The sequence below is a fragment of the Lampris incognitus genome, chromosome 12 (assembly GCF_029633865.1).
Source record: "Lampris incognitus isolate fLamInc1 chromosome 12, fLamInc1.hap2, whole genome shotgun sequence".
In the NCBI taxonomy this organism is placed as follows: domain Eukaryota; kingdom Metazoa; phylum Chordata; class Actinopteri; order Lampriformes; family Lampridae; genus Lampris; species Lampris incognitus.
Genome location: NC_079222.1, coordinates 51,625,257 through 51,637,527, shown reverse-complemented (window position 1 = coordinate 51,637,527; position 12,271 = coordinate 51,625,257). Strand labels below are relative to the sequence as shown.

The window sequence follows — 12,271 nt, the reverse complement described above, 5'->3', positions numbered from 1 at the left end:
CATCAGAACAGCCAAACATAAATATTCCCTACGAATAGAGGACCACTTTCACAATAACTCCGATCCCCGGTGAATGTGGCAAGGCATTCAGTCTATCACAGACTACAAAAGCTCCAATAGCGGTCCCACTGTCCATGATGCCTCCCTGCCAGACAAGCTAAATCATTTCTATGCCCACTTCGACAAGGACAATACTGACCCGGCCACAAAAATCCCCAGCCACCCAGAAAACCAGGTGCTCACTCTATCGATCGCAGAGGTCAGAGAATCACTATGCAGAGTGAACACACGGAAGGCTGCTGGACCGGACGGCATACCGGGTCGGGTCCTCCGGGAATGTGCCGACCAGCTGGCTGAGGTCTTCCCAACTATACTTAGCACAAAAGTAAGGAAATGTGTGTTTGGTGGATTATTTCTTTGTTATAACAATGCTTCTTGGCAATAAATCTTATACCGTTGGAAAGTCTGCTTATTTCCCTTTTAAATGGTGCCACATTTGTAAGGAACATGCATTTGTGGGATGAGCAGCAGCGCTGAGTATGTGGGTTGTGACTATGAAAAATGTGCCAAATCTTCTCTGCCAATGCCAAACAGCTTATTTTGCTGTTGCTATTGACTCTTGTTTTGAGCTTCTGGTACCCCAGGTGCTGACAATCAGGTACCTGATATAAGATTTATTGCCAAGAAGCATTGTTACAACAAAGAAATAATCTACTAAACGCAAATTTCCTTAATTTTTGTGCTAAGTTTATATTTAACCTCTCACTCTCCCAATCCATAGTCCCGACATGCTTTAAGACCACCTCCATCATTCCTGTCCCCAAGAAACCAACATCCACATGTCTGAATGACTACCGACCCATAGCACTCACCCCCATCACCATGAAGTGCTTTGAGAGACTGGTTCTGGCTCACATCAAAAACCATTATACCCCCCCCCCACATTCGACCCACATCAGTTCGCCTACCGTCCCAAAAGGTCTACTGAGGATGCCATTGCCACTGTCCTGCACTTTGCTCTGACCCACCTTGAACTTAACACATACATCCGGATGCTGTTTATAGATTATAGCTCTGCCTTCAACACTATCATCCCTGCCAAACTAACCACCAAACTCCTCTCCCTTGGCCTCAACCCCTCCCTCTATAACTGGACCCTGGACTTCCTGACCAACACACCTCAGTTTGTTAGGTTAGTGTCCACACCTCCTCCACCCTGACCCTCAGCACAGGTGCCCCTCAAGACTGTGTTCTGAGCCCCCTCCTTTTCTCCCTCTTTACCCACGACTGCCTACCAACTCACCCTTCAAATGTTATAGTTAAGTTTGCAGATGACACCACAGTCATTGGCCCTATCACCAACAATGACGAGACGGCCTACAGGGACGAGGTTCACATCATGGTGTACTACCAACAATCTTGTCCTCAATGTGCAGAAGACGAAGGAGCTGATTGTGGACTTCAGCAGATCCAGAAGCTGCAGCCACTCCCCCATACACATCAATGGGGTGGAAGTTGAGCGTGTTTCAAGCTTTAAATTCCTGGGAGTCCACATCAGCAAGGAACTTTCCTGGACATTAAACACCCAGGCCCTTGTGAAAAAGGCCCAACAACGTCTGCATTTCCTGAGGAGGCTGAGGAGCGCCTGTCTATCCCTCAAAATTCTCACCAACTTCTACCACTGCACCATAGAGCATCCTGACTAGCTGCATCTCAGCGTGGTACGGCAACTGCACCTCAGTAGACCAGAAAGCTCTGCAGCGGGTCGTCAAGGCGGCCCAGCATATCACCGGTACCCAGCTCCCAGCCATTAAAGACATTTATCACAAATGCTGCCTTCGAAGGAGTCTGAGCATCAGCAGAGAGCCCACCCACCCCAACCATGGACTGTTCTCCCCCCTGTGCTCTGGGAGGAGCTACAGGAGCCTCAGAGCCCGCACTACCAGGGTCAAAAACAGCTTCTTTCCACAAGCTGTTGCCCACCTGAACCTGGCCACCCACTGAATGTCTGTAGATATTTCTAAATATTTTGCACTCTTGCTCTTGTTTTAACGGATGATCCGCTGTGGCGACCCCTAACGGGAGCAGCCGAAAGTAGTAGTAGTAGCTCTTGTTTTAACTTGTTTTAGCTTTTGGTCTTCGTGTGTGTATATCTTATACTGTATTTGCTGTGTTTGTCTGTGTCTGTCTTGCACTGTTTGGTGAAGCCACAGCCCTCATTTCGTTTTTAACATGTACCTGCACATTGTTTTTATTGACAATAAACTGAATTGAATTGAACTGAATTGAATTGAATGCTTGACCCCTAAAGAGAGGGGGTCCAGGGGCTCTATTATACTGTGGGAGGAATTTTCCTGGCATGGTTTGGGTCCACTTGGCCCCTTAGAATGAAGGGTCACAGTAAATCAATACAAAATTATTCTAAGTGACCACCTTTATCCCATGATGAGACATTTCTACCCTGATGGGAGTGGTCTCTTCCAGGATGACAATGCCCCATCCACAGGAGACGAGAGGCACTGAATGGTTTGGCGAGTATGAAAATTATGTAGCTCATATGCTATGGCCTTCACAGTCACCAGATCTCAAACAAGTTCAACACCTATGGGAGATTTTGGACCGTCACGTTAGACAGCGCTCTCTGCCACCATCATCAAAACACCAAATGAGGGAATATCTTTTGGAAGAATGGTGTCCATCCCTCCAGTAGAGTTCAGAGACCTGTAAAATCTATGCCAAGGCATATTGAAGCTGTTCTGGTGGCTGATGGTGGCCTAACACCTTACTAAGATACTTTATGTTGGTTTTTCTTTTAATTTGTCACCTGTCTGCATGTTTACAAGTTTCCATCCACATGTACAGGTGCAATGCATGTTCACCAGTCTGAATATCTATTTGCAAATATGTGTCCACCACACATTTACAGATTGAGACACATGTTCTTAAAGCTCCATATAAATGCACATTCACAAGCCTCAGTACACACGTGCACATTATACTGTCAACATAACAGCCTCATAGACCACCACTGTTTTAGAAGGGAAAGACAACTGCAGTGTTGGTGGCATGTAATACCTGTGGGCTAAACAGAACCACAAAACATGCAAGCAGCATTCTGACAGTTGTATGGAGTGGAACCAGATGTGGTGAATGAAGCACCTACCTGCCAGGCCTGCTCTTCGCCATCCAGACAGTCAGAGTTCAACGTCCCACAGTCACTCTCCAACACTGGCAGTAAATATTGGGATGGAGGGCAGTAGTCCTCTCCCAGCTCTGACAACTCATATAAAAGAAATGCGTCAGAAATCCTGCATCTTATATAAGGATTACTACGCTGGGATCTGTGTGTATATTATATTAAAATATTATCATGCGTAAGGCTGATTTGGTGAATTTCTGCAGGGCAAATCACTCCTCACCAGCACACAAAAAGCGCTGGATGTTCTCTGTGCCTTTTGTGCATACAGACGCAGGTGGATAGGACATCATGGCTGCATCAAGTGTCAAGCTCTGTCAGACATGAACACATCACACAGGAAACACAAACACAACTCATGTAATGCTTATGGCCTTGCAGTACACTTGCAAATGCAAAACACATGAATGAGTGTGCGTGCACACTAACCTCTAGAGTTCGGATATAGGCCAGAGTTTTGGGAAGCTGGTAAATGTTGTTATCACTCAGGTCTAGTGTTCGTAAACTACGCATGGTGCCCGTGGACAATGGGAGCTCACTGAGATGGTTACCTGTTAGATAAAGATGTGATTATTCTCATACCATTAGTAAAGGCCCGCCTCAGTGGAACACAACAGTTCCTTGTTTTTTTTTCACTTATATTTTTATTATTTTTTCATTAATTAATTTTATTTCATTAAATAATTTCTATTAAGTTAAGCTATAAACAGAACAGTACAACAACACCAACACAAAAAAAGAATACAGTAAAATATACAAACAGATAGAAATAATAATAATTTAAAAAAAAACAATAAATAGTTGTCTGGAAATATTTTGATATTCAAACAAATGTTTTCTTTTTTTCACAACTTTTTTTATTGAAATTTTACAATCAAAATGTTATACAGACACATATGAAGTCAATGTTTATATTTACATAGAGAAAAAACAAAAAAATAACAGCAACCAAAATTCAACATAAAAAAAAAGAAAAAAGAGGAAAAAAAACAGACATATAGCCTGGCCGCCTAGCCAATTCGAGAAGACACAGCTTGTATACTCAAGACAAATAAACAATATTACAAAATGAAATTATAGATTATACAGAAAAAAATATAATGTTAAAAAAAATAGCTAAGGGTTACACCCATATCACCACACATGTAAATAGATTACCCCAAGTTTATGGGGTGTCAAGTGACTGCAGTTCCTTAACAATTTTAAAGAAAGGACCCCATGTTTTATGAAATCTGGTTGTTGAACCCTTTGTGACACATCTTATTTTCTCCATCTTAATACAATACAAAATGTCCCTGAGCCACACAGAGTGAGATGGAGGAGTGGGTGATGTCCATCGTAATAAAATGAGGCGCCTGGCCAGAAGAGTTGTGAAAGCTACCAGGTCTGCTTCATGTGATGGTCATGGCAGGTCAGCAGGAGGGACACCAAAGCAAGCTGTTAAAGCTGTCGGTCTAGTTGGACTCTCAACACTATTTCAAATTGTTTTAAAAATTTCTGACCAAAAATTGAATAGGGAAGGGCAGGACTAAAACATGTGACTACATGTGGCCAGGGCCTGATGGCATCTGTCACAGGTCGGATCAATGTTATCATAGATCTTAGCTAACCTAACTTTAGTTAAATGTGTATGGTGTACAATTTTACATTGAATCAATCCATGTCTAGCACAAATTGAAGAGGAGTGGACCCGCCGTAGAATTACCTCCCACTGGTCGTCTGTGATCTCTACTCCCAGGTCCTCCTCCCATCCCCTTTTAATATGTTGTGATGAAGAGGGGCGCAGCGAGGAAATCAGACCATAGATAGCAGATATAATCCCCTTTGTGCAAGGTGAGGGTCTTAAAAAGGGGTCAATAGGAGTGGCATCTGGGAGATTGGGAAATTGAGAACTAATATTATAGACAAAACTAAGGATTTGCAAGTATCAAAAAAAAAGTTTTAAAAGTGAATATTTCTCAGATAGGTGTTCGAATGATGCAAACATGTTTCCTATATATACATCTCTGAATTTCCAGAGTAGTCCAGTGGAAAAAAACCTCTATCCATCAGGGAGGGGGGAAAGACAGGGTTAGCTGCAACTGAAGCCCATAGAGAAAGACTGTGAGCCAAAATGTCATCTAAAGTGGTTCCAGATCCTTAGTGATGATTTAACAATAATATTTTTAGAGTACGAAGAAGAAGAGAAGCTTAAAGGTGCATATGCAAGACCTGTCAAGGAGGCAGGACTAGAAGAAGAGGTTTCTAAATCCAGCCATGCAGGTGATGAAGGGGAGTACTCATACTGAGTCCAATACTGTAATACTCTTACGTTGGCTGCCCAATAATAAAATCTAAAATTTGGCAAAGCCAAGCCTTCCAATGATTTGGTCTTCGTAATAAAGTTCGACCAAGCCTAGGGACTTTTTTGTTCCAGATGAACTCTTGACACCAAGCTGTCAATTTTGCGAAAAAATTATTGTGTCAGAAAAATTGGTAAACACTGATAAAGGTATGAGAATTTTGGTAGGGAGTTCATCTTTACTTAATTAACCCGTGCAGATAGAGACAAGGGCAATAATAACCAGCGTTCAAAGTCTTTTTGCTCAATAAAGGGGGAAATTTTTGATTTAAATAAGCTCTCAAATTTATCTGTGAAATGAATGCCAAGGTATGTGAAGCCAAATGGAGCAATTTTAAAAGGCAAAGTGTGCAAGGGAAAGTTACGAGCTTCTACATTCAGAGGGAACAGCTCGCTTTTATTCAAGTTAAGATTATAACCTGATATTCTACCGAATGAACTAAGAATTTCAAGGGCAGCTGGAATAGAAACAGAGATATTAGATACATATAAAAGTAAAGCATCTGCATAGAGGGAGGTCGTCTGTTCGACACCAAATCTAGTAACACCAGTTATAAGAGGGTTTGATCTAAGAGCAATGGCCAATGGTTCAACTGCTATTGCAAATAGTAATGGGCTCAAGTTGCAGCCTTGACAAGTAGAGCGAAAAAGAGGAAAGTAGTCAGAGTGGGTGTTATTAGTGCTGACTGAGGCTGTGGGAGAGGTATATAGCAATTTCACCCAATTAATAAAAGTTTTACCCAAGCCAAACTTTTCCAGAGTACAGAAGAGATAGCCCCACTCAATCCGGTCAAAGGCCTTCTCTGCATCAAGTGAGATCACAGCCTCTGGTACTGATGAAGAGGAGGGTTATACATGACACTGAGAAGCCGTCTAGTATTGAAGAAGGACTGTCTGTTTTGAAGAAAACCAGTCTGGTCGGGGGAAATAATAGATGGTAATACAGATTCTAAACGCATCGCTAATAATTTGGAGAGAAGTTTCAAATCAACTGACAGAAAACTTATTGGACGGTAGCTCCCTCATAAGAGGGGGTCTTTGTTCTTTTTTAAGATTAGAGAGGTTGAGGCCTGAGTAAGTGTATGTGGCAATTTGAGAGAGTGAAAGGATTCATATACATGTCAATAAGAATTGGTGCTAATTTATCGAAAAACTTCCTATAAAATTCACTTGGGTAGCCGTCAGGACCTGGGCATTTACCTGCCTGCATAGTGTGAGCAGCCTTGTCAAGCGCCTTTATAGTGATAGGCTTGTCCAGTCTCACAGCCGAGTCAGGGTCAACCTGAGGAATATCAAGCGAATCGAAAAAACTGTGAAAAGCAGAGGGATCGTTGGATTGCTCCGTACAATGAAGAAAAGTATAGAACTGTTTAAAGTGCTCATTAATTTCTTTGGGATCCGTGGTTATACCTGTCGGAGTTTGAATTTGTGGGATTTGATGTGAAGCCGATGCTTGTCTTAATTGATGGGCGAATAGCTAATGTGCTTTGTCTCCATATTGGTAGTAAGTACATCTGGATTTGAACAATAATTCTTCGGTGTGGGTGGCAGAAAGAGCATCAGATTCTGCTTGCAATAAAAGGCGTTCTTTATATAAATCTGGCGATGGAGCGACAGAATACACATCATCGATCTGTTTGGTTAAATTTGCCAATCTCCTCCGTCTGATTTTGGTCTCATGAGCACAGTACGAAATAATTTATCCCCTTAGACAAGCCTTCAATGTCTCCCACAGTAGAGAAGCTGAATCCCCGGTGTCTTATTAACACTCATAAAAAAAAGTCAATTTGCCGGGAAATAAAAGCGACAAACTCTTCATTTGACAATAAAGAAATATTCAAATGCCAGGGTGGTCGGGTGTTATCACTGATGCGATGAGCCGATTGTCAAGTAAAAAGTAATCAATACGTGTAAAGGCATGATGAACGTGAGTAAAAAACGAGCACGTCCTACCAGATGGATTAAAAAAGCGCCAGGGATCTGTGAGTGAGAAGTCTTCCGTAGAAGACTGAATGGTTTTAGCTGAGCTTGAAGGTACTGCGTTTTTGGTTGATGAGCAATCCAAAGATGGATTAAGCCAACAATTGAAATCCCCCCCTAAAATAAGATGACATGTGGACAGGTCGGGTATTGATCTAAAAAAGCAACTGTTGTCCCAGTTAGGGCCATAGACATTAAGCAGAATTACCGGGGTACCAAAGTGTCCCTGTTACAAACACAAATCTACTATTTGGATCAGAAGCGACATCTGAGTTAATAAAATTAATTGACTTATGAATTAAAATTGCCACACCTCTACATCTGCTCTCAAATGATGAGTGATACAATTGTCCGACCCACCTCCTCCGCAACCTGGTAGGATCTGATAATTTAAGGTGGGTTTCCTGAAGGAAAGCAATATGAACTCCCAGATGTTGAAGATGCCCAAGAACTTTACTGCGTTTAACTGGCTGGTTTAAGCCTCTACAGTCCCAGCTGGAAAATGTTACCACTCCTCCAAACTGCTGTGAAGCCTCGGGTGGCTTCATAAACTGGTACTGGGTGTGAAATGAATAGTAACACTGTAAAAGATGCCCTGAGAAAGATTTTAAAATGCGGTGACCAGGCTACAGACACAACAGTACAAACAACACCACACAAAAGAGGCTGTAAACATACCCGCCCCCCTACCCCTCCCACCCCTGCTGATGCATCCTCCCAAACCAGACGTGCGCATACCCCACTAACTCTAATACACATTAACGCACACCTGAAGTCAAACCTCTTCTGGAGTCGAGTGACAAAATAACAGTAAATTATAACACTGTTGAAATGGTGCAGCATTTACATGAACTGTATTAAACAGTGGACACAAATTGTGAACCTGCCGTTCCCATTATACAGGGGCTGTCGGAGAAACCGCTTTTTTAAGGGTACTGTTTATGAAGGTCGGGGCGATGGCCGGGTCTTCAAACGTATGCGTGGTACCATTCGGCAGAGTGGTTTTCAGTCATAACTGCAGGAAATATCAACCCAAACTTAACACCAGGACAGGCACGCAGCTCGTATTTCACTCCTCCAGACGCAGCTCTTTTCTTTGAAGCCGCGATGGTGTAGTCAGGGAAAATGAAGAGCCTCTTGCAGCCATGAAAGAGTAGGGGGCAGTCGCGGGCGATTTCGTTGGCTCGACGTAAAATTTCATTCCGGACGTGGAAGAAATGGACCCTGATGATAAACGGATGAGGTGTCCCCCCCCCTTAACCCGTAGGGTGCGATGAGCTCTTTCGAGTAGAGGCTCCTCATCCAGGCTTAACAAGTCTTTCAATAGCCGGCCAATGAATTCCGTTGGACACAATTCCCCCGAACCCTCGGGGAGTCCCACCAATCGAAGGTTGTTTCTCCTCTACCTCCCCTCCAAATCTTCACATTTGTCGGTCAGTGATTTCCCTTGTGCCTTGAGCACAGTGGGTTCGAGTGAGGAGAGCTGGTCGCTGTGGTCGCTCGACGCTCGCTCCAGCTCGTGGATAGTTTGCAATGGTTCAGCAGCACTCTTCAACTCCGTGCGTATCGACTGAATTTCGGCTCTTAGTCGCCAAAGAGTTGATTCTACCACATATGTCCTCCTTCAATGAGTCCAGCATGGACTGGAGGGCCCGTAGATCAGACGTGTTAGCCACATTAGCAGCTACATCTGGAGGTGGCGGTGGTTCAGTTGAGTGAGAAGTTTTGCTGCGGCCTGTACGCATGGAATCAACTTTCTATTTAGTGGAAGACACTGCCGATTCAGAGTACAAACAAGTAAGCCAAACCAGTTAATGAACAAAAGTAAGACGCCCAGCGTCCAGAAATCTTGTTAAAAAACTATTTACAAAGGAAATGTGTCACAAAACAACAGAGAGGCGGAAAAGCACGTCTCACATGCTCGGTGTCCGGGTCCACCCCCTCAAACAAATATTTTAATTAGGCATTCATTTAGTCAGTGTCATTTCTCATATAAATGTTCCATTTTTCCCAGTTCTTTTGGACTCTCAAAATGTATGTCCACTTTTCCATAACACAATTTCCATCCACTGTTCCTGTTTTGGAGAGTTAACATTAAGCCAATTTTTGGTAACGGCTTTCTTACTTGCTGCAAGTAAAACTTCAGTCAAGTAGCGATCTTCTCTCATCACATCACCGATGTTACCAAGATACATCACAGGGCAGGGATTTGGGATTTCATATCCCAAAACATTGTTGATACCTACGTTAAGATTCTGCCAACATAACTTTATCTTTGTGCTTTTCCAGAAAACATGCGAGTGGTCAGCCTCCATGCTCCCACACAGCTTCCAGCACTGTTGTTGTGCAGCAAGTTGCCTGCTTTTTACTTTGGGTGTTATGAAAAAGCGAGTTAGATTCTTCCAGCAAAATTCCCTCCATATTTGTGAGTTTGTGAGGATGTACATTGGGTCTCACACATTTGGTACCATTCTTCCTTCGTTACCTGAATCTTTAACTCTGCTTCCCATTTTGCTTTTATGTAGAGAGTTGAGTCCCTCCTGCTTGGTACAAAGCAGGGATGACCCTAAGCCCCTTCTGTTGGTATGCATCCACAATCACCCCAGTCACATTATTTGAGGTTTCATCTGGTTCCGACCTTGCCTGTTTTGTAAAGTAGTCTCTTAACTGCATGTATCTAAAAAAGTCTTTACTTTCAAGACCATATTTTGCCTTTAAATTTTGGAAGCTCATAAATTCACCATTTTCTGGAACTGCACACATTGCCGTAATACTTTTTGTGCCCATTCTTTGAATGTTGGATCATACACCCCAGGCTTAAACTTTGAGTCACATGCAACACAACAGTTTCTTGCTTGGCTTGGGGCACTGTAAATTATCTGCCCCAATCATGGAATACGAGATGATGATTACTTGGATTGCAAACAACTGTGATTAACAATTTGTTTTTCTTTTTTTCATTAGAATGAAAAACTGATTCAAGACATTTGATGTCAAATTATTTCATTTTCAAAATAATAAATTTTCAAAACTTAACACAGAATGGGGAAACACAAAGCCATGTTTCCATCCAAGCATTTTTATGCACGTTACCTAATTAAAAAAGCAGAATGGTTGCCCACTGGGGACTGGGGTTCGCGCCCCGGTCTCATCAGATCCGACTATGGCCGGACTCGATGAAGCAGCAATAATTGGCAACACTGTCTTCGGGAGGGGGCGGAGTTGGCTTGTGTTTGTCACATGAATGCGGCTGTGTGTGTGTGAGGAAAAGCAGTGGTTCGGCCTGGAGTCGCCTTGTCACGAAAGTGGCGAGGCGTCTCCTTCGAGACTGCCGGCCGGAGAGATGCAGTTGGCGAACGCATGCAGTACGAGGGTGGTGTTTGAATTAAAATAGGGATCGATTGGCCACTAAATTGGGAGAAAAAGGGAAAAATCAGAAATAAAGAAAAAAAGCAGAATGTAAACTACAAATGTCAACAGAACTTTCATAGTATTGCTAAAAACCTTTTACAACTGAATGAGCTGTCCACCATCCCCCTTTGTCAATAAATATTTTATGCAAAAAACAGGTGATGGAAATATGTTTGTCAAACAAATAATGATATAGGAAAATATTACATGACAGGTCAGGCTCATTGCACTGGAGAAAAATAAGAACAAGTAAAGTCAATTTTATATGTACAGCCCAATAATGATACAGATTGTTGTCTTAAAGAGAAATTTCACCGATGGTTTTCTGTATGTGCAATCACTACTGATGACACAACTGATAATCACTCCTGATAATCACTACTGATGATACTACTGATAATAACTACTGATGATACTACTGATAATAACTACTGATGACACAACTGATAATCACTACTGATGACACTAATAATCAATGCTGATGACACTACTGATAATACTCCTGATAATCACTACTGATGATACTACTGATAATAACTACTGATGATACTACTGATAATAACTACTGATGACACAACTGATAATCACTACTGATAACCACTCCTGATAATCACTACTACTGATGACACTACTGATGACACTACTAATAATCAATGCTGATGACACTACTGATAATCACTACTGATGACACCACTGATAATCACTACTGATGACACTACTGATAATCACCTCCTTTGATCAGAGGAAGCTTCTATAAGACAAAAACAAAACAAACAAAAAACATCACATAAAACCTCATTTTTAGATGCCAATATTTCATTAGAATGACTATTTCCTCTGTGAATCAAACAAAAAAAATATCGCTTTAAAAAAAAGTGTTGTTGGTATTGTGCAACACAGCGCCCTCCTCAGGTGACGCAGAGGAGCGTTCTGCCTTACTAACCCAATGTAAGTGAATGTAAGTTGACGTATTACCTTACACGTTGTTGATTGGACAGTTATGGTTTATGACGCGTTTTAATGCCCACCCAGTGAAACGGTGCTTCACCCAGTCTTTCCTTGACTGACAATGATGACACCTGTCTAACCAATCAGAGAACACCAGTTCAGCCTTTCCGATCCTATATTGACTTGTTCTCCAATCGTCATCATACCTTTTGGTATTCAAAGCGCTGTGAAAGATAAGATAAGAAAGCTAAGAAAAAGAGATTAGCCTAAGATAAATTAATGATTACTATAGTAGTTTTTGGTGGTTCTAGTATAGTATATATTGTAAATATTACAATAATTAATCTGTTCAGATCTTTATTGTTCAACTTTATTGTTCATCTTTATATTTGCAT

At 42.0% G+C, this 12,271-nt stretch overlaps 1 protein-coding gene across 1 annotated transcript in view; it reads right to left on the bottom strand.

Annotated features, from left to right (window-relative positions):
* The window catches only part of lrsam1 (leucine rich repeat and sterile alpha motif containing 1), a 112,478-nt gene that overhangs the window by 69,091 nt on the left and 31,116 nt on the right, over positions 1 to 12,271 (bottom strand). Inside the window, exons 8-10 of the mRNA XM_056290978.1 lie at positions 3,626 to 3,747; positions 3,420 to 3,510; positions 3,164 to 3,273 (exon numbers count right to left, since the gene is read on the bottom strand). Of these exons, the coding sequence (XP_056146953.1) occupies positions 3,164 to 3,273; positions 3,420 to 3,510; positions 3,626 to 3,747 (323 nt within the window). The remainder of the gene's footprint in view (positions 1 to 3,163; positions 3,274 to 3,419; positions 3,511 to 3,625; positions 3,748 to 12,271) is intronic.